Here is a 24,579-nt window from a genome sequence, read left to right on the forward strand (position 1 = left end):
AATTACAACAATATCCTCGTCACTATTCTCCATAATGAAAATGCACGTTAACAGACTATGACGGACTAAGAATAACTAAATTGCCGATGCGGAATCCGAATGCAGTGGACGCAGCCCATCGGCATTTCGTAAATGACGACGCTCCGTACGCTCCGATTCCGATCCAGTGGACGCGCAGCTTAAGGGCCCATTCACGGCAGGCCGCCGTTTGTGTTTGGCGAATACATCAAATACGCAAATACAAATAGCCAAGTGAAGTGCCTCCATAATATTGTAGTATTCCGAATCGCCCGCAACTCCGTTGTGCCAAAATTCATTTAACGCGGAATCGTATATTTTTCCGGGATAAAATATGTCCTATGCCCTTTTTGTTAACAAACGTTATTATTTATTAATATAAAATTAATTTATTTTCTTTCATTACTTACTTTCATTTCAGTGTTTTCTTTCTTTATTTTTTTCAAATTTCATCAAAATCGGACAGACGGGCAGACAGATTTAACATTTTTTCACATTCACATTTTTAATATTTCGCATTATTAATATTATTAATATGGATTAAAATAGACAATGATTTGGTTGATTTCTGAAAAAAATATTTTTTAAATTTTAATTAAATAACTAGACGTGCTTCTCTATCTTTATAATAATAACGATTAGGAATTATTATTATCTACTGTTTTAATTTTTTTCAATTAATTTTTAATGTTGCAGGGTTGGCACTTGGCACCACAGATTCAACCTCCGTTTCCACTTGCCGCGCTCCGTAGTGAAAATTGAAAATTTCGAAAACAAATTTGGAACAGTCCGCTGCGCGCTATTTTACAGAGTGGACGTGCGCGGTGCGACGCGCGTTTCGATATCTGCGTCCGCGCACCTCGCACTGTGCTAGTGATTGTGCATGTGATGCTCACTGAATATTGGACTGAAAGGGAATAAAATATCATTAAATATTATATTCAAGTAAGTATAATATGATTCACTAAGGGAATGTTACGTATATATATATAATAATACTAAACTAAAACATTTTCATACTAAACTTTTTCACCGTAGGAAAAAAAGACTTCAACGAACAAAAAGCTCACCATACTTTCAGTAACAAACGCTATTTTTGGTTTTTGTTTTATGGTTAATTCTTTTTGTTTGGCAATGTTTTTGAATTATTTTATTATTGTGTTTCGGCTAGTGAGAGCTTTTACCGTCTAAGGGCCATATACCTTAGAATGACATATTATTTATATCAGAGAATTATTTAGACAAAAACACATTTTTTTATGAAATAAGGGGGAAAACGAGCAAACGGGTCACCTGATGGAAAGCAACTTCCGTCGCCCATGGACACTCGCAGCATCAGAAGAGCTGCAGGTGCGTTGCCGGCCTTTTAAGAAGGAATAGGGTTATAGGGGAGGGAAGGGATGGGAAGGGAAAGGAAAGGAATAGCCCGGGAGGGTAGAAAAGGTAAACTCACTCATTCGGCGAAACACAGCGCAAGCGGTGTTTCACGCCGGTTTTCTGTGAGAACGTGGTATTTCTCCGGTCGAGCCGGCCCATTCGTGCCAAAGCATGACTCTCCCACGTATAAAACATAAAACGATTATTTTCAGTCAAAAGCGATGTAAAATTATTATAATACCTAAGATATAGTGTGGTGCTACCAAAGTACAGAACATGCGAACCTAATACACGTATAGTCGCATTTACAATCATTTGAAATTTTGGGTACTACGAATCACGATGAATTATGATGGAATGATCAGTGACAGTATCTTGAGTCAAGTCAAATTTTGCTAATTGCTATGACTGTATAGGGATTAAAGCATGTAGGTTGTGTTGCCTATGTTCATCTTTAGATCTACTAGACTGTGCTTACAAATAACAACCCCTCTAACACTCACTTCTAACACAGAAACCCTTTTAAAATGTTTAGGTCAACTCACAAGAGATTCACTTAAGAAATCTTGTTTCGTAAGAGCTTCCTACAACATAATATGCATTTCATATTTTTCTACTTACCTTTGTAAAAGCTTGCTATTTGTAGTAACTATTTCTAAAAATCTGTGGTAAACTTATTATTCATACTACAGTCCTATTATTGGCATTTCTAATATTTACACACAAAAATCTAAGGTGCCGATAATTAGCTATGTCCACAATGTGTACTTTCATATTGGCGCATTCAATAATTGAATGCGTCAAGGAACGCAACGCCAATATTGTCATTTTTGAAGTTTTGGATACGGTCAGAGGGCATGCGTCGCGGGCATGCCTGACGTTCGCTGTTGACTGCGCTATAACGCATGCCCTTGACGAACAGAAAAAGTCACAGTGTGGACAAAGCTATAAGATGACTGCCAAGTGACAACGTTGGTGTATGTTGGCTAAGCGCGTCGTGCCAGGAGCGTACTGCGTATTTAAGGAAGTGGGCGCCGCGATGTCAGCTTACATAACACGCGAAATAAATGAAACCCACACGATATATCATACCTGACGTGGCGCTGAGTGGTGACAGTTGACAGGATCATTACGATCCCGAACGCAGCGGCTATTTATAACCGGATACGAGCGGATCAGGCCGGCTCCGACCGGTGTCGAAACTCACGTGTCACGTGATAAGTCTCTAGGTGTGTTTAAACTAAACGTATATTACTACTTTCGACTTTTGAGGTATATATATGTCGTAGGATGATTTGATAAATACGTGTTTTCGCGAAATCCCTAGAATTTTCGCGAAAATTCGATTTATCAAATCATCCTACGACATCGTAGGATGATTTGATAAATCGAATTTTCGCGAAAATTCTAGGGATTTCGCGAAAACACGGATTTATCAAATCATCCTACGACATATATATATATATATATATATATATATACTAGATGTCCCGCGTGGCTTCGCCCGCGTAAATTAGAAATTTTACAGAATCCGTAGGTACATTTTCCCATAAAAAATATTTCCCCCGTTTTTCCCACATTTTCCTGAGTTTCTTCTGTCGTATTAGTCTTAGAGTAATAATATAATATAACCTTCTCGATAAATGATGAGTCTTACTCGATAAATGATCTATCTAACACTGAGATAAGTTTTTAAATCGGACCTGTAGTTTCTGAGATTGACGCGTTCAAGCAAACATACTCTTCAGGTTTATAATATTAGGTAGATATAGATTTTTTTTAATTATCGCTTGACAAACTCGAGTCTCGATCTAAAAGACTATGAAATGGTATAATATGGTAGTGATGATGATGATGATGATGATGAAGAATGTAATTTGCATAGTAGCATATGCTTTCTGTTCTTAAAACAACGCCGAAACTCCCAAACTTGTATCTATAAAGAATCAGGAATTCTCTCAGCACCTTCCGAACCACGGTATACCAGGTATATCTCGGTGCAAAATCTTACTTGTTGGTAGCATATGCTTAGAATACTTCTCACGAAACCGAAGTCACCATATGTTTCCCTATAAGTTTTGAGGAGTTCCCTCGATTACTTATGGATCCTTCATCAGATCACCACTTTTCTGAATATAATACCAAATTGGGATGATACCCTATATACCAAAAGAAAAATTTTGAAAATCGGTTAACAAACGGCGGAGTAATCGTTGAATATAAGAAAACGAACATAACACCTCCCCCATTTTGAAAGTCGGTTAAAATTGTAGCCTATGCGTTATTTATTTAATATTTTAATCAGCACATGAATTGAATAACAAAATTTTTTTCAAATTAATCGTAGCACCATCTGTCAGGACAAACTAAAATTGAAATAGAATAATATTGAATGCGATGATAGCGCCGTCCGCCGGATCTAATGTAAAACATTCCAAAATCAACAACTCCTTATAAATAAGAAATTAATTGAAAAAACATTTTCCAGTAGACCAAACTGTAAATCTAAACCATTCTCGAATCTCCACGAACACACACAAAAAATTTCATCAAAATTGGTCCAGTCGTTTAGGAGGAGTTCAGTCACATACACACGCACACAAGAAATATATATATTAAGATATATATATATATATATATATATGTATATATATATATATATATATATATATATATATATATATATATATACATATATATATATATATATATATATATCTTAATATATATATTTCTTGTGTGCGTGTGTATGTGACTGAACTCCTCCTAAACGACTGGACCAATTTTGAGTCACATACACACGCACACAAGAAATATATATATTAAGATATATATATATATATATATATATGTATATATATATATATATATATATATATATATATATATATATATATATATATATATATATATATATATATATATATATATATATATATATATATATATATATATATATATATATATATATATATATATATATATATATATATATATATATATATATATATATATATATATATATATATATATATATATGTATATATGTATGTATATATATGTATATATGTATATATGGACACTCAGTGTCCATTCGACTCGCAATGAGTTGCAGGTAACTGTTGGAGCTGCCGCGTACTCTTCTCATCAGGGATGCAGATCTTTTTCGCATTACTGCTGCAAAGCCGTCCACTTCGGCGTCTGCGAACATCCCTGACGCGCTACAGAATCGCTGCAGCCCCATCAGTGCCCGGAACCCATTATTGTATTGGACCTGCAGGGCACTATAAGCCGCTAGCGTATGTTTGACCCATAGACTGCACGTATAGAAAGGCTGACAGTAGGCACGAAACAAAGTAATCTTCACCTCTGCAGTGCATTTAGCAAATCTACGAGCTCGACTCTTGAGCGGCTCGTTGTTCAGTGTTACGCACGGCATAGAGTAACTCTTGGTTCCCGCCTTAAACACGAGTATCTCGCTCTTGAATAGTATAGTATGACAATTTATTATTCTTAGGGTTCCGTACCCAAAGGGTAAAAACGGGAGCCTATATTACTGAGACATCGATGTCTGTCCGTCTGTCCGTCTGTCTCCAGGCTGTAACGCAAGAGCAGTAATAGCTAGAGAGTTGAAATTTGCACATAATATGTATTTCTGTTGCCGCTATAACAACAAAAAAACAAAATACTTAAATTAAATATTTAAGAAGGGCTCCCATACAACAAACGTGATTTTTTAAACATTTTTTCTCTGTATCAATGATGACAACAGGTAGCCACCTGAAATGTTCAAAAATACTCAGTTTTATTTATACTTTAATAATTCATCCGTCAGTCAGGCTCCCGTACAAAAACACATGTTTTTCTTATTTTTCTCTACAGTGATACGGAACCCTTTGTGCGCGAGGCCAACTCGCACTTGGCCGACCCCCCGGTTTCCAAGTATACCAAATTTCATTCACTTTCGTATAGCAAGAGTAGGTGGTATGACGTACTTTATTACACGTTTTTAGTGGCAAATTTTCCAATGGAAAATGTCATAAGTACTGAAATTGCATCGGGATACGAGTATCATATAAAATATCTTTCTCATGTTATTGAGATCTCATTAAGTTGTAACTAGTTTGTTGCTTGTTGGTGTCAGTACTAACTTGCTCGCTCGCTCCACTTCGACTTTAGATGTTGAACACCGCGTCAACTGATACAAGTCTCCGCACATATATCATACTTCATTTACTTTCCCGTCTCTGTTATTTATACCCGGTTTTTTATTTTGACATAATTTTATCTATTTGCTTTTGATGGCTAAAAGTTAGTCTTACCAGTCAAGAACGCTAGTGAAAGACCAACCACAGCGCGGCATCAATTATAGTAAACGCAATATGTAATCAATCAAAATATAAAGTTAGTAATTAGTAATTGTAATTACAATGTTATAACAAGTCACAATTTATCAACTTTTCGCGAGAATTTATGCTAGAGAACTTTCTAATCAGGGGGAGCGATACAAGCCCTAGTATATCCCACAACGTCACTTTTGAGACACACTTTACGAAAAAACTATCGCGCCTATTGATTTGTGCTTTAACATAGTAATTTTTATTTATATTTAGATGTGTTATCATCAGTCAGTCAAGGTGTGATGACGCGAGCCCTCACAAAGCTCTTAGCTAGTTAAATAAATAAAATGTCATAAAGTACATTAAAAACAAGTTCAACATTACATGGCTATTAACCACTAACCATTAAACTAGTTTATAGGTTGATCGTTCTAAACTTCCATCGTCTTCCACGTACAAACTGTAACAATATAAGTGCTATGATTGTAAAATCCTCGAAGCGCGTCATTGTATGAAACGGTTTACTGCCTACCGTGAATTCGCTACAACGGAAGTTTCCGAAGTCGCACTTCGCACGCAGCGGAAGATCAACACTAACATGAACTGTTATCGCAGGTGAACTGATCGCTTTTCTTGGAAATCTTTTGAAATAAGAGAGACACGAACAGTACAAATTTAAAAATTTCACCTATTTAGTTACCGCGGTTCTTGAGATATTAAAGTGACGGACGGACGGATAGACGGACAGCGATGTTTTAGTAATAGGGTAGAAGATTTTATCATTTGGTCGCGGATGTCCGCGGACCCTAAATAAATAAATTTAATATTATTAATCTCTTCTCACTCTGGGTGGTGCTTCTAGAATTTGGATTAATTTGTATGATTGAAGATCTGAGTGACAGTCGGCAGTGTGAGTGTGTAAGTGCGTAACCTTTGCGCGGTATTCCCGGCGCGGGAGAGCTATTTGTGGACATCGGGAAATAGCACCAAGCTTAGGGCTGCTAGACCTGACTTGTCACGTAGACCATTTATGCAGCTTCGACGTGACAAACCGTATTATACATACTAATATTATAATTAATACGAAAGTGTGTCTGTCTGACTGTTACCACTTCACGCTAAATTTGTTATGGAGATATTTGAGTCCCGGGAAAGGACATAGGATTTTTTATACCGAAAACGCAACGGAGTTGCAAGTATCATCTAGTTTTTGTATATTATTTAGTCCCGCTACGGCCTAACCATCTATTTGAACTAAGATGTAAAGGTTCCTAGTTACAAACCAGTGCCTAGTGAAGTATTCTCGACTCTCTTGGGAATTGTGTCGTACCGCCGTATTTCTCAACATATGACATCATAAAGATAGAAAAATACACAAGTGCATTAGCATAAGTGCATCCTCGTGATACCAAACTTTATGTTTGTTTTATCTTTATTCTGCTGCATATGCGGAACTATTGTATACGTCAGAAAACAGATGTTTGTTGATATGTGACGTTGTTATTACAGGGGCTTATATATATATATATATATATATATATATATATATATATATATATATATATATATATATACATATATATATATATATATATATATATATATATATATATATATATATATATATATATATATTACTATGGATGATCAATCGAATAAGACAACCACTGTGGCTCAGTTGGTGGGCTGTTGGTAGCTCAAGCCGGGGGTCGCGGGTTCGAATGCCGCCCCGACCGACGGAACAAAAAGTTATCAAAGTTCCTGGGTCATGGATGTGTATTAAATATGAGTTTTATATAATAAAAATCTTAAATATATGTATAGTATAAAAGCATTAAACATATTTCCGTTGTCTGGTACCCGTAACACAAGTCCTCCAGGTACTTAGCACGGGGCCAGACTGACGTGATCTGAAGCGTCCATAGATATTATTATACTAATTTCCAAAAAGTATCGAAGAGTTTGTAAACTTTTCTAAAGTCTATGAAGACGTTCAGGCTAAACTTCTTTCTTCCGTTGAAGATCCAGTATCGTTCTTTCATAACCAAGAAATTTATCGGTAAGGATCGAATTCTTGCACAAGTTTCTATATCGGCACCAGCGATCGCCGAATGCCTGTCGAGCGGCGCGGGTCGAACAGATGCGAGTCCTGGCGATGCCGGCTGCATAGCTGCCAGGAATAGAACCCGCTCCTCCGTCCTTGCCCAACACATAACACTGCGAATTACAGACGCTAATCTTGTTAAGCAATCTCCTTAATATTGGGTAGGGCTAAGCTGGCATTCTGATTCAACGATGAACCGAAAATGCTTGATATTTCTTAGAGAAAAGACACAAGGGGTTGTTATTATATTCTGCTAAAAGTACGGTCACTTGAGGGTTAAATAATTTATTGTTGTGAAGTAGCACTAACAGCTTTTCGGTAAATAATACAAACATGTCCGGTTTACTGGGTTTTTTGACAAGGGTACTTACCTACTAGTTAATTTTTATTTTTTATTTATTTATTTATAGCAGGCTACATAGGCCCATACAATATATACCTTAATGACTAACATATAAATTATATACACTTAATAACTACACTTTATCACGAGTTATCGGCGACGTGACGCGCGCTTCATTCCGGAGTCTCCCCCGGAACCTTATGTTAGCTAGTTAACATATTTTGTTGATTGGTTAATGTTTTGACGTTAGCCAATGAAAAGCGCTAGTGAACAAATAAACTCCTGACAAAAACTCAAAAGCCGGGCATTATACTCATAAGATCCTGATATTTGACAATGTCATTTGTCTCCTGGCTTCATGTCCCATGAGGCCATGACTGGCAATCCCCCGAAGGTTGCGTAACAACGCAGCAGGCCCGCAGGCACGGGCTCATTAAAGCTTAATGTGCGTTAATGACGTTAAATCTGTCACATGTGCGACATAACCCGTGGGAGGGACCTTTTATTGCTGCGGTACAGATAAACGGAGGACTTTCCTGCAAGTTTTAAATACTGCAGTGTACAGAAACGGCGAAAAAGAAGCCCTAGTTGTATTATAGGTGGGGATTCAATGGGGAGAAGACTCTCTTCAAAATGTAAAAGATACTTAGATAAGATAGTTGGTGGTGGAAGGCGGTGACTTAAGGGTACGCATTGATGGACGATGGTACGTCCATTCAACCAAATGACCGTTCTTCACTCTAAATTACGTACGTAAATGTTTAACACCTCCATCGTGGGTATCGCAGACAAAATAGATTTTCAATTGTTATGCGGCAGCCGGCTGCCGTTTGGGGATGGATACGTTAAGTCTATTTGCATGGAAGCAGGCGGTGTTTATACTTTATATACGTTTGATCTTCCAAATGATTGTTCAGTCGATGCGTACCATAAGTCATCGGGATCGCCTTTGTAATTTATTTTTGCGTCTATTAATCGGTAGGCTTGTACTCTAAACATCGCTAATGACAGAAAGTGTAGAGAGCTTCTTCTGTTTTCACCAGTCAGTACTGCCAACCACGAGATCCAGTTGGCAAATAGTTCAGATCAGTGACCGACCTCGAAGAGAGAGGTACCGGCGACTATCGCCAAATTTACAATAATATTTGTTTGATAGTTTAGTCCGGCTATTTTTATGAAATTCCGACGTGGATGTAGATTGTAGGCCAAAAAATGAATTATACTATAAAGCTCTATAAATATTTTCTTTCTTTACAGATATGACTGAAAGGACAGAGAATTGTGTACTGAGTGGAAGCGAATAGTGTTCTGTACTGTGCTGTGCTGTGAACTTGTGACCATGTCTGTGTGTACTCTGCTGATGTTCTGCGTTCTGCCAGCGCTTGTCGGTAAGTTATTCAAGTATTAATAAAAGTAATTCATGAAAGGGATAGCCTGATGGAAAGCGAGAAGCAAAAATCATAAAAAGTTCGTTATATTTACAGCATAATAATATATTTTTTTCAAAATACTAGACCCAAAATCTGGAATGGGAACCACGAATGATGATGGTGTTTCCAACAAGTTACCGACACCTAAATACAGCATACCATGACAGCGTGGCGTGCTATATTTAGGCGTTTGTAACTTGTGACCGTAACGGCCACGAAACAGCTGTCCTCCTCGGAATCGCCATAAAAGCTGTTGTTGGAAGAACCGCGGGTCATCACCCGGTGTCATGACGCCCGGCGCCCTGCGCGTCACCCGACAGTCGACACCTGTCACTATTGCCCTTGTGTCAACTTAACACTTAGCTCCGCCCCTGACTAAGTTAAGTCTTGATTATACTCGAAAAAAATATTTTATGAAGTGAACTCTAAGACCTACAAAATATGTAATATATGCGAAAGTGTGTCTTTCCGTGTGTCTGACTGTCTGTTACCCAATTCACTCCGAAACCCCTGTACCGATTTAAATGAAATTTGGCATAGCCAATAGCCATACTTCAAGTCCTGGGAGACACCCAGGACCCAGATAAACCCTGTTTGTCCAGCACTGAGCAGGTTGATGATGATGAATTATAGCTAAGAACACTCTCGATCATGTCAGCTTTCAAACAAAAAAAAAACTAGATCAAAATCGGTTCATCAGTTTTAATACTACGATGCCACGGACAGATACACACACAGACAGACAAAACAGACAGACAAACAGACAGACAGACAGACACGTCAAACTTATAACACCCCTCTTTTTTTTCGGGGGTTAAAAAAATATACATTATTATTATAATCTACCGGAACACATAATTTTCTACAATGATATTATATGAAAAACGCAAAGCTTTTCTAGTTTACAGGTACCGGACTCTGAGCACATATTTTCACCATGAGTTTCAGTCCGCAACATGCGACGGACATTCCCCTGACATTCACAACATCGTATAAATAGTCCACATGTGCGCGAGATTGTGCCCATCAAAACACATCTGCGACAAGATAAAGCTATAGTAACTTTATATACAAAATATAAAAAAAAACTCGGTCAAACTTAGTAGCGCATAAAAAATCGATTAAAAAATGCATTAAAATTTTAATTTATTGACCGTAATTTTGGTGTGGACCGAATGTGGACCATCGTTCATTATATTCGGTAACGAGCGTTTGTTTAGTCAGGGCCGGCTTGACCACGGGGGCGCGGGGCAAAGGGGCACGGGTTGCCCCCAACACTTAGCGGAGATTACACCGGCACGGGGCAGCTCCCCGGGGCACGCCGTGGGAAGCTCCACTTGTTTACATTTTACATAAATAAATAGGCACAATGGAGTTTGGAGACAATAGGGTTGGGCCACATGCGACCGAATAAATTGTATCATTATAACTTTTTATGACAGTAATGCTAAAGTTTAGGGTTAAAATTAGATTGTTTTCATGAATGTGATGCAAACTTATATTCTAGCTTCCTTTATGCGATTAGCGAATGAACGTTATGTTCTTCTTATTTATGAAGTGAAATTTGCAAAAACGTTAAAAAACAACGTTTATAATTTAAAATTCCTATTAATCACTAGGCACTCTTACATGAGAATAGAAAAAATGGTTAACTAACCATTTTTTCTATTCTTTAATTTTTTTAATTTATTATACCAATTTAATTTTATTTAATGTATTATCAATGGATTTAAAATATTGATTAGTTAAATACTGACTCTTACTAACTATGTAGTAAGTATTTAACTAACCATCTTTTAAATCCATTATGATTTTCCATACACCTCATGGTGTTTAGCTAAAACACGTCATGCGCGGGCGCAACATTCACCGGTAGCAGATTTATAGCCATATTTACGGCCAAAAGCACCTCAATTCTGGCCATAAAACCATTTACTTATTTTCATCGCCTACTTATTTTAATGGCGGCGCATCTGATCAATTTTGTTACGCAAAACAAACAAATGCAGTAGAAAATAGTTTTCTATTACAACATTTACTACTATTTATGCAATGTTTTATAGCAACACCATGGTTACTGCCGCATTCCTGGTGTCGCGTAAAATGAAGATCCAGTCACTGCTCAACGCTCTTACAGTTTTACAGTTTTAACATCTAAAAATATTTTTCCAATAAATATCTCTTAATGGAACATAATAAAGAACTTCGTGTGCAAGCTGACTAGATAGCGAGACTGACTTGGGACATCTATCACCTAGGAGAAGCTGTAAGTTGTAACTAACAAGTCGTTACCATAATTCGTCAGTTAGCTCGGCCGGCGGTATAAATCGTGGCCCGCCGCGATCCGTCACCGCACGTAATTGCTAACATCTCCCAATTAGTTACTTGTCAATACTTTACGATAATTACAAATTCTTCCGCCCGAGGTGGAGCACGTGCAACGTCCCGAAAATAACGTACTTGTTAACAATAATGACTTGTAAAAATGAGGTTTTAAACAATTAGCTTCGAAATTGCCAACTAATTTAAATCTATTTTGTTTTCACGACGAAGCGCCTTTCCATGTCACACGTCTGTCGTTAACGCGTGGATACGCCACTGATTTTTGACCCGGAATCTGAAAATAATTTTTATTTTTAGTGTTTCAAAGTTATCTCTGGATTTGGAGATCCGAGTTATTTTAATATAACGAGGGGTAAACGAGCACTTAGATCGCCTCATAGAAACGCGAACTCTGTTGTCTACAGATGTTCGAAGCATTAGAAGTTTAGCAAGCGCGTTGCTGCCCCTTAGAAAATATTACTTTTAGCGTCTGTTCAAAGTTCAAAACCCGATTTGTCTGCTGATCATCACCCAACGATGACGTCACGACAGTTGTCATGTCACATCTGCTTTCGGCAGTGACTTGACAGTCAATTCGTACTCCGCCCCTCGTGAGTTACAGCTCCGAGCGCCTCCTCTTTGAACATCCGAAGGCCGAACATTTAGAGTGTTATTTATCTCCCAATATTTCGGCTGAGGTCATCCTCGATACTGTAGCATTTGAAATGATAAACCTCTGTCAAAAATTTTTAGAAAATAGAAACTAGGCGGAACGTGGTTAGAATTGGAGAACGAGTATTTTAAGAGTTCCGTCTGAATTATTCTTTCCTTGCAATTATGTTCACCCGATCATCATTTATATACTTTAAAAGACTTTTCTACAGCCTGAAGCTAACAGGGATATCTTCTACTCATCTACGACATCAGTTTGTTTTTAGAATCTTTGCTATAAAGCTAAAGAGTTTGTTTGCTTGAAGTTGCTTCTCTCAAGGGTTCGATTTGAAAAATTTAACATCTCCAAATGTCCTCCACCAATTTTCTTCAAAAGAAATGTCACCTCTATTTCTCTGTGACGTGGTCCATGTATTGTCGTTAGTCTCTAGCCATTAAGTGGTTTGATCGTTTAACGCCATGTATATCTATATCCGTCGTGCCGTGTGTGGCCTCAGGAACACTCGGGATGAATCACGTTAAAAATGTTTGTATCGCGGTAATTAATGGCGGAATTTTAACGGGGGCTGGATTAATTAGCTGAGTCACAGTGCCCGATAACGGATGAGAGAAGACAAATCTTAGTCGAAAATCAGGGACGCGGTACTTTTTATTTAGTTTTTAAAAAGCTACGGGGGAGCCATAATATGCACGAATATTCGTTAGCTTTGTATCATCTAAACTAATTGACTGATTTTAATGACTGCAGATGTATACATATTATAGATTAGTAATGATGCCCCGAGTGACATAGGCCATTATTATTTGCATAATTGGGTTTAAATACAATTCAATTTTTGATTGCTAAGTACATATTTTATTCCTTTTTGGTTTCCACTTTCCTCGTTCCTGTTGTTCTGCTCGATGTTGCTACGCGAATGGCGATATTGCAAGGTTACTTAAATCATGCCCTATTTATTTTAAATTTACATTTAATTTGAAACATCGCGACTATATTCAGCAATTAGCACAACAGGTCCACTACGCCGTTAAACCTGTACGCGTGTTGTACAAATTCCATTCAACTTGTATTTGGCACGCGCCGACGTTTTATTTTTAATTTTATTGATCATTCGATGAAGTAGGTTTTAATCGAAAACACCCAGATGCGACTCCCTATTTCTGGAGAATCGGGGCTCGGTCTTTGATCGCGGTAATGCGAAGTGCGAACGGACAGACGGACATCACTATTGACTATTGTTAGTGTGTGACTGTGTGTTGACGTTACTACATTGTATACTCTGAGTATTATTTCTACTAACCCTTTTCTTTAACAGACCAAGCTATATTAATTTTGATAGCATAAGTATCTTTGTACTATGCTAGTACGAGACCTACTTGCAAGTTACGAACTACTTTCCTAAATCTGTGACAGGAGTCAGGACTTGGGAGTCTCTAACTTCTGAAGTCAAAACTTACTTACTTACATGTTACAATAATGTTACATTAACTTTTCAAAAAATATGAATTATTTAAATTTTTTGAAATGTTAAAACCTAATAAGCACGAGATTTATGAAACGTGAGTTTCAGGGAACAGTAGAAGTCTATTTCTTATGTCGTTGTGGCGATATTTTAAAACATCCAGTTCAAGTCGATTTATTTTTAAACGATGATAAAACTGTGTTTTATTAGTCGTAAATTTGTTGTGAAACTTTAAAGCCACTTTGGCAATTAAGGTTTATATAGGAGAGCGATTTAATGCAGTTTGTCGTTATGTTAAAATAACAAAAGTTAAAAACTTCTTTCGTCGTTTTGATATACCAATTACCAATAGAGTAAGAGAGTAGAGGATATACTACAAAGTTAGCCATATGAAGTGTAGTGTAGATTAGCAAAGGGTTTACTGTCAGGTGTGTCAACGGTACCGTGATACCGTGATGGATAACCATGATTGTCATCATTATAAGCAGCTATCTATCTGCAGCAATTTTATCCAAGATGATAATATACGAATATCTCTACACGTATCTTGGGCCAACAACGTCGAGAGTCCAGACTGAGAAAGCCGCGGTGATTCTGATAATTTTTTTGTTTACGTTTCTGTCACTTTAAAGCACTTCTTTGACAGCATTTGAGGGGAACATTGAAATACGCTATTTACCTCTACATCAAAGTAGTTAGGTGAAGCGGGGGCGCATCACTAGCTAGCTCACTAGTGAGGGGACGTAAACATCGCCAGTGCCCTTTGATGTGCGTTGGGCAACCGCTGGCTAGTGGACACGGGGCAAATACGTGACGATGGATTTTAGTTGCCTATTGCGCCCTCGACACTCACAACTTCAGAGGAGATACAAGTTTGTCCTTAAAGACCCTCCAGAGTTACGCCTTCGCTTACTTCAATCATTCGGCGAAACACAACATTCGGTTTTCTGTGAAGCTTTGGTGCTGATCTGGTCGAGCCGGCCCATTCATCCCAAAGTGTGGTTCTCCGTTAGTGTAGCATCCAAAGCAATAGAGACTGATGTCCGAACACGCAATGGGCCGGTACCGGGCGCCAGATAAAAATAGTGACGAAGGTAAATATGTCAAGAACTGTGTCACTCATCATCATCACCAGCTAGTCAAACTTTCTGACACGAAGCAATCCAAATTGATATCATCTCAGAACTTACGTTTATTTGCCCCAAATGTTTGCTGCGTATACAGCCGGCAACAGTGTTGCAGCACTTTAAAAATATCTGTGGAAAAAGTTCAAAAGACTCTACATAAAAAAAAATACAGATGTTAATGATGCTAACTAGATGACCTCGAAACTACGGCATAATATAAAGTAGATGAAAATTGACGGAGAAGATCAGTATAGCTACTGATCTTATCTTACCTTTTAATCTAATATCTACAAAAAAAAAAAAACCTCAAATAATTTTCCTTCAGTTTTTGAATAAGCACAAAGCTACTATTAACGAAAGAGTATTCTTCCTGAAATTCAGCTTATTATTTTTGCCTGAATTTCAGGGAAACCCTCTACTCGGCATCACCAGTTTGGCGGGTATCGGGATGATATCATTGTTTATTGATGTGCAGTCGGTGTGACGTAGTGACTGTTAGTGAGTGCGTGGACTGCTGTGGAGTGATCAAAGCGGGACGTCGCGGTGAGTGAGCGAACATCAACACGGCGTCAAATGAGTGCGTATTACGGGAAACATCCTAATGCAGACTTAGACGTTGGAATGGCGATCTAGATTTGATAAACATTTGGTAGAGAATGGACATCGCTATAAAAATATTTAGGGCTTGTTTCACCATCTTCTGATAAAGTGCCGGATAGGCTATCCACAACTTTTTTGACAGATTCTCCATACTCTATCTGTCAAGTTAAGTGGTGAATATCCTATCTGGCACTTATCAGGAAGTGGTGAAACAGGCCATTAGTCTTGAAAACCGAGATACTGTAAAAATAAAAACCAAAATTTTTGATTTATTTTTATGTTTCAGTTAATTTTATGAAAGTTAATTTAAGGTTATTTATAAAATACTTTAGAAGTTAGGGGGGGGGGGGGGACACATTTTACCACTTTGGAAGAGTCTCTCTCGCAAACTATTCAGATTAGAAAAAAAAAATGATATTAGAAACCTCAATATGATTTTTGACGACCTATCCATAGATACCCCACACGCATAGGTTGGATGAAAAAATATTTTTTTTGTTTCAGTTGTACCTATGGGGTTTGTACCTAAAATTTTCAATAATTTTTCCATTTTTGTGTTCACAGATCACAGTGTTCACAGACTACATCTACTTACCAAATTTCAATAGTATAGCTTTTATAGTTTCGGAGAAAACTGGCTGTGACATACGGACGGACAGACAGACGGACAGACATGACGAATCTATAAGGGTTCCGTTTTTGCCATTTGGCTACGGAACCCTAATTAAGAGTTGCGATTTCTGGCCTCGAGAGGTCATGGTCGCTAAGGGGTTATAGTTTAGTACGTGGTTTCATCACTTACTATTTTTTTTATCATACTACGTCTAGCTGATAGTAGAAATAGAATATTGCTAAAATTGTACGCGTTCGAAAGTAGTTTGTGTCCTTCCTTATGGTCGAATCTGTCATTTTGGGATAAATAGAGATACTCTATTTATCCCAAAATGTTACAAACAAACAAACTCGTTATAATATTAGTATCGAAGACGTTAGAAATTAGAATGTCTCTTTCACAAGCGAGCTCTACTCGTACTAGTTTACGTGACATGTGCGAAAATAAAATCATTTTATTTTGAGATTTTGATTATTTACTATATGTTATTTTATTGGGGGAATTTCGGAGGAGATCGTAAAGTGTTTGTGTGGGTAGATTGGGCCTATGTGTCACACATATAATATTTGTTTAGCTAACTGAATATAAATAACAGTTGTAGGTGGCCTCCAGCTTCCGCTGCCGGCCAAATTATTCAATAAAATCTTTTTCCTAGATGTTGCTATGTTTAGTTCATTCACACGAATAACTCACTCTGAAAAAAATATGTTTCTAATGAAATTATTTACTGTACGTTAGTCATAAAAATATAATATGCCAATTAAAACTATGTTGTCATCTCTACATTAATTTTATAGTAATGTGTCCCAAAACTCTACTTTTTTAAACTACACACATGTGATTAGCATACTAAAATATTATGGGGACTTATAATTATAATATAAAAAGATTTTCGTTAAAATTCCATTCAACAAACACGTGCCCGCATTATAATGTAATTAGGCGTCGAACAGACGCAGGCGCGGGCGCGGGCGCGGGCGCGGGCGCGGCGGGGGTACCAATTACAATGCACAGGAAGTAACAATTACCACCCCTATAGCACCGCGGGTGGCGCCCTCTGTCAGTGGTCTACAGCTTTGCCAATTGTCCTAACGTGCCGTCACTTGTGTGATGAAAAGTCGAGTATTTATTTACTTCTCAAGTCGCAACGGCTCCCAAAATTTAAATTGCTAATGTTAGTCCTAAGCGTTACAACCTACGACACCATACAGTAAGGTGCTCTATACTGTCTCAGGATCACCTCGAGGTTGACTGATAGAGAATTCCACCTGGCATTTGTACATTTACGTGCAAAAAATATAAATAAATAAGTCACTGACCCCCGTTTCTGAGGGTTTTTGTCTGTTTATCTATTCCCTTTGGTATTAGAGGTTATTTGAGTGCTTTAAACGTCAGCTATTATACATAACATACATTTTATGAATTCTGTCAAAAAAACCTCGGAAGTGGATTTCATGAAACATAATGAATCTCTACTTGTTGTCAGGTGGCCGTGCCAGCATCGACAGCGAGGGTACGGCGTTCGCGCGCCAGCCGGGCGCGGTGATGGCGCGCGTCGGCGACCCCGTCGTCCTCAACTGCCGAATACTGCGGCTCGGCGACAGAGTGGTGAGTGTGCAGGCTCCTTTTTGATGGTACCATCGAGTAGGCAGTTGACAGACCTACGTCAGTTTTCTGCCTGATGGAAGGCAACAACATCAGATGAGCTGCAGGTGCGTTGCCGGCCAATTGGTCGGATTATGTCAATTCAAGCTGTGATCTGTCGAATCGGTTTGTCATAACGTGGCTACATGCGAAGGTCCGCCATCTGCATAATATGAAATAACTTCTCTGATAGCACAAAGTTTTTTGTAGGACTATATGCTGAGCTCTTTGTTCCTCAGGTTCTGCCTGTAATCTAATAGGTCCGAAGTGTAAACTAATAAGTCTTCGAAGGGCCAAAAAAACTCGTATGCAATATGGTCGTAGTTTAGAATTAAAGTAGTGAAACATAGTAAATAAACATCTAGCATCCTGGGTCGTAATAACAATAATATAATGAGACCAAAATCATACTGAAAACCTCAACATACGTAACTTTAGGCTAGGCAGATGGCTTCAGAATTTCAGATGCTTCTTCCGTAAGCATTGTAGTCTGCGAGCAACGCGCCACGATAATTTTAAGATAGAGGCGTCAAAGCATTGTTACGGCGCGCGGCGGTAGTATGATATATTTGGCCCGATCTTATTAACTCGTTAATCAAATCGGACGCGGTCCTTCAGTAATGCACTAAACATTTCCGATAAGATTCTGAAAAAAGTAATAATATGTCGCTGATTCACCGGCGGGCGGGAGGAAGCGATAGCGGCGGACGTCCGGCGCACGTGCGCGCGCGCAGCTCGGGGTGTGCCCGCGACGCAAATAGCGACCCGACTCTACTCATACTACTCCACTCACCCAAAACGCGAAACACCAGCTAAGACTCTCGCTTGGACACGACTTAACCTATAGCAATAGGTTGTCTTAACACAAAACACATAAAACGTAAACAAAATATAATATTCTTTATTGCAATCTACTATCTGTCTACAAAAGACGGCTATGTATCAAGTGAGCAAAACCCTGGATATGGACTAGAATAGTCTACGTACTGTACACTTGTGCCAATAAAAGCTGAAGCTGTGCTCAAATAGAATGTATTTTCTTTGATCGATACATTACATAGAGGTATTAACCTCGAATGGCCTTACGTGGACAGGAGCCACGACGCAATAACTGTATCTTAGCAGCCAATAGCAGCTGTAGGTTTTGACGATCTTAGTAAGATAAAGAACACTCTCTATACAGAACACAGAAACAGCCTGTACACCGGGCGGGCACTGAAATAGTTCAAACTACTACCGGAGCTATTTGTGGGGGGATCTCCTAGTTAGCGCTCGCTCAGTGCCAAATACCGCACCACGTCACATAAACACGCATCGCAGTTGTTGAAAATATTTTGACAATCTCTCCAACTGCTTGTGCCGTGCCCACGCTAAATACTAACACGCGTTTTTTAGTTAGTAGACGATTTATAATGCTGTTATGCAGCCTCTACGTTGGCTCATTATGGATCGATACGAGGAATTACGAACATTTTTATTTGGCTATGGTTTAGTTGTCCAACGTGCTTGATCCACGTCGATCTAAATATTTGGCAGTACTAAAGTTCGGTTACGGGTCAGTGGTCACGTAGAATTGAGTACATTTCCCAATCTCTACCTGTCTTACTTGCGCCTAAAATATTGCGCACCTGTGGCTGTGCGTTAGCGCAATTAATGAAAGTGACAGATAGAGTTCGGTCGATGTCGATGTGCTAAAATTTCAACGTGTTCCGAGACCCGGTCGTCACTAGCTACTCTATCACTAGTGACTACAATAAAATTAACAAAATGCTTTGAGTACACAGCCCTATATTTATTTGATAGTTTAGTTATAATATTTACGTTTTAAGAGCTCCAAACATGTAAACACACTTGATTTAGTCGTCAGTCGTCGGGTTCTCTCCCTACAGATGCTCGTAGTTTACATTCAGTGAACGCTGATGGAATACGTCGAAATATATAAACATAAGCCATGATAGCTGTTGTACTATCAAAAAAATTGAGTCATAAGCAGATGGTGGGCCTACTATGTATTTTGGTCTATTTATTTCAAGCAATATTTGTTGTGATCTGTCGGCAGGACTTGACATATTCTCACAATTCACATAACTCGACGAAATTATAAAGCTCAGCGTATGTATCACTCTGAGGGTACATAGGCTAAGTGAGCGGCGGCGCCAGGGTATAAATTATATCAACAAATCACAAATCCTCTCCACTGGGGTTTATGCTGGCTACTGCAACTAAATAAGGATTTCGTGGTATTCGAAAGTAAATCCGATATGTTCAGGTAATTCAATAGTTTCAGAGAATAGCTTTTAGTCAACGAAACTTGTTACCCTCACAACCAGGAAGTTAGATTTAAAAATGCAATATATATGCAGCTTTTCAGTAGCCTATCTAATGTGGAGAAAGTAGAAACCCTTATATATGAGATAATCTGGAATCTAGTACGATTTAGCAAAACCATTCCAGAAATACCGACATTTTCTAATCTCCACTCTTCGAATATTCTCACGTTATAGCAAATAAGTGATCGAAATAGACATCGCGAATAGTTGAGCTACGAGTACTGTGTAGGACTGTAGGTGTGCCGAGTGCGTGGGGACGGAGTTCCACTCCCTGTCGTCATCGCTACAACAGGCCGAGATGGCTTCCGGGGGTCTCTGAACTATCGCTGGCCTTGTGACGTCACTGTAGATATGCAAAGTGTAAATTACAAGTAAAACATATTCGAGTTTAAAGAAAAATAAATTCCTTATTATTTTCTACATGATAACATAGATTACTATATTGTAGTTTTTAGGATGAATTCCACATAGGCGCGTTGTAATTCATCTTTTAAAAAACTAAAAAAACTAGAATGATCCTATCATTATGATGTCTAGTGCAACTGGAAACATTTAATTTGGTCTAGCTGCAAATCATTTTCGACCCTCTTTTTGTCCAGGTGTCGTGGGTCCGGTCCCGCGATCTGCAGATCTTGACGCACGCGGGCGCGGTGTTCACCGCCGACGCGCGGGTCACCGTGACCGAGGCGCCCTGGGAGACTGATGATGGACTGGACCCTGAAGAGTGGGGCGGGGTGGTGCACTTGCTGAGGATCGACAAAGTGCGGCTGAGCGACGCCGGCCGCTACGAGTGTCAGGTCAACACCGAACCCAAACTCAGCGCCTTCTTCAACCTCACTGTTATAGGTATACTGATTTAAATGTGAGCTTTGTTGCAAAAATTAATGAATGAATGGGTTAATACCCATCAATCCCCAAGCGGCAGCGGAATATTTTATTAATCAGTGCTGTGCTTTCGATAAGACGCTGTTTCTGAACTTAATAAGTCAAAGGGATGTATCTTCCTGAAAAATAGTTATCAGGCAATCTTTAAGTTTATTAAAACTTTATTATATAAGTTTAAACTTAATCTAACATTTCAGAGGACGCGTTACCGACGGTATCCGTCCGCATGTTGGGGGCGACGGCCGCAGCGGTGGAAGGCGGCGCGGTGCGGCTGACGTGCGAGGCGCGGTACGACGGCGCCGCCGCTGCTGTCGACGCGCTGCCGGCGCTGCGGGTCAGCTGGGACCGGGACGGAGAGGTGCTGGATCCACAGGTGATAACAATTAAAGAAGGATGATAATCCAAACAATGCGAGTAGATGTCGCAAGCAGTGACGTATAGCGTGCCACGTTCGCTTCTACGATCTCTTGAGTCTGGACATTGTCTGACATGGTATTATAGGGAGTGATGAGTGAGTAAACGAGTGTAATGACGTATATTTTCTGCATCTTTGGCTCGCAGAGCTGTGACACAAAGCCTGTCGCAGCGTTGTGTTCTTAAATCCGTGGCAGCTCCTCTAATGCATCAAGACACACGGAGTATGGTTCCTATGCCATAGAACTGCCAGGCAGCGTCTGTGTGTAGTATTACAGGAACCATTTCGTAGTACTTTGGACCTCCCATTTAAAGTTGATCCGGACTGCAGTTATTTATTCTTGTGTTTTTTCTATCCAGGGTTCCCGCGGCGGCGTCTCCCTGGACACGGAGCGTTGGCCGGGGCGGACGGTGTCGCGGCTGACGCTGGCACGGGTAAGCAGCGGCGACGCCGGTCGCTACACCTGCCGCGTCGCCGACGTCACCGCCAGCCGCGACGTCAGAGTGACGCCTATGCAGCCGGAGTACTCCGATATTGGTAATACTCCGATACTGATAAAGTTTCCTTAAGGTACCGGTTGGAAGCGGACGAAATGAAGCATAAGCAACAACTACATTACTGGTTTCTATGAAGAATGTAGTTCTCAATACAGCTTCATATAAACCAGAATTGTCGCTGCATCAAGTTGTCTGCTGTTGCTGCTGCGTGCGGTCAGATTCCAACCGGTGCTGATAAGCAAAATTGGTCTTGCAGCCTTAGTCTTGGTCTTGCAAAAAAAAGCAAGATCGACATCAAGACTATCCTAAAACTAGTAAACCAAGATGAAAACCGCGAACGGGCAGATTTGACCAAGACCAAGACCAAGACTAAAAATACCGAGACCAATTACACTGTCTTGGTCTTCTTGGCCTTGTTTTGCTCATCACTGACTGGCTTCGTTGTGCTGATTCGAGGAAAGTTTTTTATACATCCAGTAGAATTGCAAAGCTTCTATCGATTTCCAAAATTACATTCCTCTCAACGCAGCGTAGATAAGCCGGTGGAAACGCAACGCTAAAGTATTATAACCGTACAATCATCACATCAGAATCTACCTGCGCGTGCGTACCGAACACCGCAATCCGTTCAGTAACTTTAATCGTAACAGATCACAGCGTAATCTGGCGTTGCTATTGTACCTCGTAGATTACTTTTAGCTCATAACACATCCTACTAATGGTTGCGCCGTTTTCGGTGAACTATAAATAACGAAGCAGAGAAAGCGGAAACGTAAATGGGTCATGATGTTGACACTCCTAGGAAATGGAAGTATTTAGCTACGTACTTAAGTGGATATAATTAATGTAGCTTGTAAAGCATAGAAGGTAAAAACTGACCTGACGTGCGACTTCTTAAGGTTATCCATAGGCAAAATATATTTTGTCGTTTACCTTCGCCCATCGGACAAAAGAATTTACATATAATTACATATAGTAAAAATCCATACTAATATTATAAATGCGAAAGTGTGTCTATCTGTCTGTTACCTCTTTACGCCCAAACCGCTAAATCGACTTTGCTGAATTATTTGGCATGGAGATACTTTGAGTCCTGGGAAAGGACATAGACTCAACCTTTGGTCCTGGAAAAATGTACGGTTCCTGCGCGATATACGAGTTGTGGCGTAACGGTGTTGCGGGCGTCATCTTTATTATTTGTAAGCATGCAGTCAAATAAATAAGAAAAGATTTACTTAACAAAATATTTGTTTTTCAGACGAGGAGCTACTAGAGTCGATGCAGCGCGACCAGGCAGCAGCGCGGACGGGCGCAGCAGCACGCAGCATGCCGCCGGCAGCGCTGCTGTCCGCACTGACAGCGCTAGCAGCGGTGTTTCTAACGTGACGATAACCTCTGTCTGCGACGCGACGCTCGATGCTGCCTGCGCTCGCAGCGCTGCAATTTTTCTTTGACATCAGTTGCTAGTGACGGTTCAACGATCGTCCTGCCGTCTTTTCTAGCAGCGTTGCGATCGGTCACATTGCTGCTAGTTACACCATATTTCCCAAGGCCTTATCACACTGGCGGCATGCGGGCGGAGCGGTTGCGCATCTAATATCTAGTAATCTACTAGATTACTAGATATTAGATGCGTTTCGCAGTGGTCACTAGATTAAATCTAGTGACCACTGCGAAATCGCATCGCCCGCAAATCGCCAAAGTGCTATTGAGGCTTCCACAATCGCAGCAATTCTGTATTCAGCAGATCGCAGCATCCGACAAAAGTGCTGTCTTCATCGGCAGCGTTGCTTGTTACGTGATTCGCGTCACTGTAAATACTGTAAATAGTTATTTATATTGTAAATAAACACTGAAATTGCGCCTGGTGTTATTATTACCGAGTTTCCGCGTGACACTGCCGCCTGCTCGCTGCCAGCTGTTGTGTGGTGTAGTACTTACAAAAATAGTTAATAGAGCTTCAGTAAATTAGCGAATCTACAAAATAAGTGTTATGCTGTTTAAAAATAACAAAAACATTTTATCGAGTTAGTTGTTAATCCTTGGATATTAAAAAAAAATGTAAAAGAGTGATTTTATTATCTATTGACGCTGAAACCACTAAATATAAAAACAAAATATATCTAATATATAAACAAAGATATTGACGTAAGGTAAGGAGATGTAAGATTGTTTCTATCGTGGTAAAATGTACGGTTCCTACGCAACAAACGAATTTCTGAGCTACAGAGTTACGGCCAAAATGTTGTCTAAAATATTATGTTAATTTCATCAATCATAGCTCATTAGTGTAAGTACTCCAATATATTATTAATAGCAGAGGCGGCGGTGGCGGTGATGTTGGCAGCAGTGGCAGCGCTAAGTATGTAGCTAGTGGGACACGAGTGGGCGCCGGCATT

General features: G+C 39.4%; 1 protein-coding gene across 1 annotated transcript; it reads left to right on the plus strand.

The window, feature by feature from the left end:
• The first annotated feature begins 729 nt into the window (after window positions 1–729).
• On the plus strand, window positions 730–24,082 carry LOC121734138 (hemicentin-2-like). The gene is made up of 7 exons (XM_042124563.1): window positions 730–963; window positions 9,440–9,570; window positions 17,896–18,017; window positions 20,983–21,229; window positions 21,466–21,641; window positions 22,043–22,220; window positions 23,439–24,082. Exons 2-7 carry the CDS (start codon window positions 9,522–9,524, stop codon window positions 23,564–23,566), a joined length of 900 nt encoding a protein of 299 aa, XP_041980497.1. The 5' UTR covers window positions 730–963; window positions 9,440–9,521; the 3' UTR covers window positions 23,567–24,082.
• Window positions 24,083–24,579: the final 497 nt, after the last annotated feature.

Source organism: Aricia agestis, chromosome 15 (assembly GCF_905147365.1).
Source record: "Aricia agestis chromosome 15, ilAriAges1.1, whole genome shotgun sequence".
Taxonomy (NCBI): Eukaryota; Metazoa; Arthropoda; class Insecta; order Lepidoptera; family Lycaenidae; genus Aricia; species Aricia agestis.

Bases quoted from the DNA above. Each gene is read 5' to 3' on its own strand.
- LOC121734138 (XM_042124563.1), top strand. From the start codon at position 9,522: ATGTCTGTGTGTACTCTGCTGATGTTCTGCGTTCTGCCAGCGCTTGTC. The intron at 21,642-22,042 runs GTGATAACAATT...TTTTCTATCCAG, and splicing joins GAGAGGTGCTGGATCCACAG to GGTTCCCGCGGCGGCGTCTC. The intron at 22,221-23,438 runs GTAATACTCCGA...TTTGTTTTTCAG, and splicing joins GCCGGAGTACTCCGATATTG to ACGAGGAGCTACTAGAGTCG.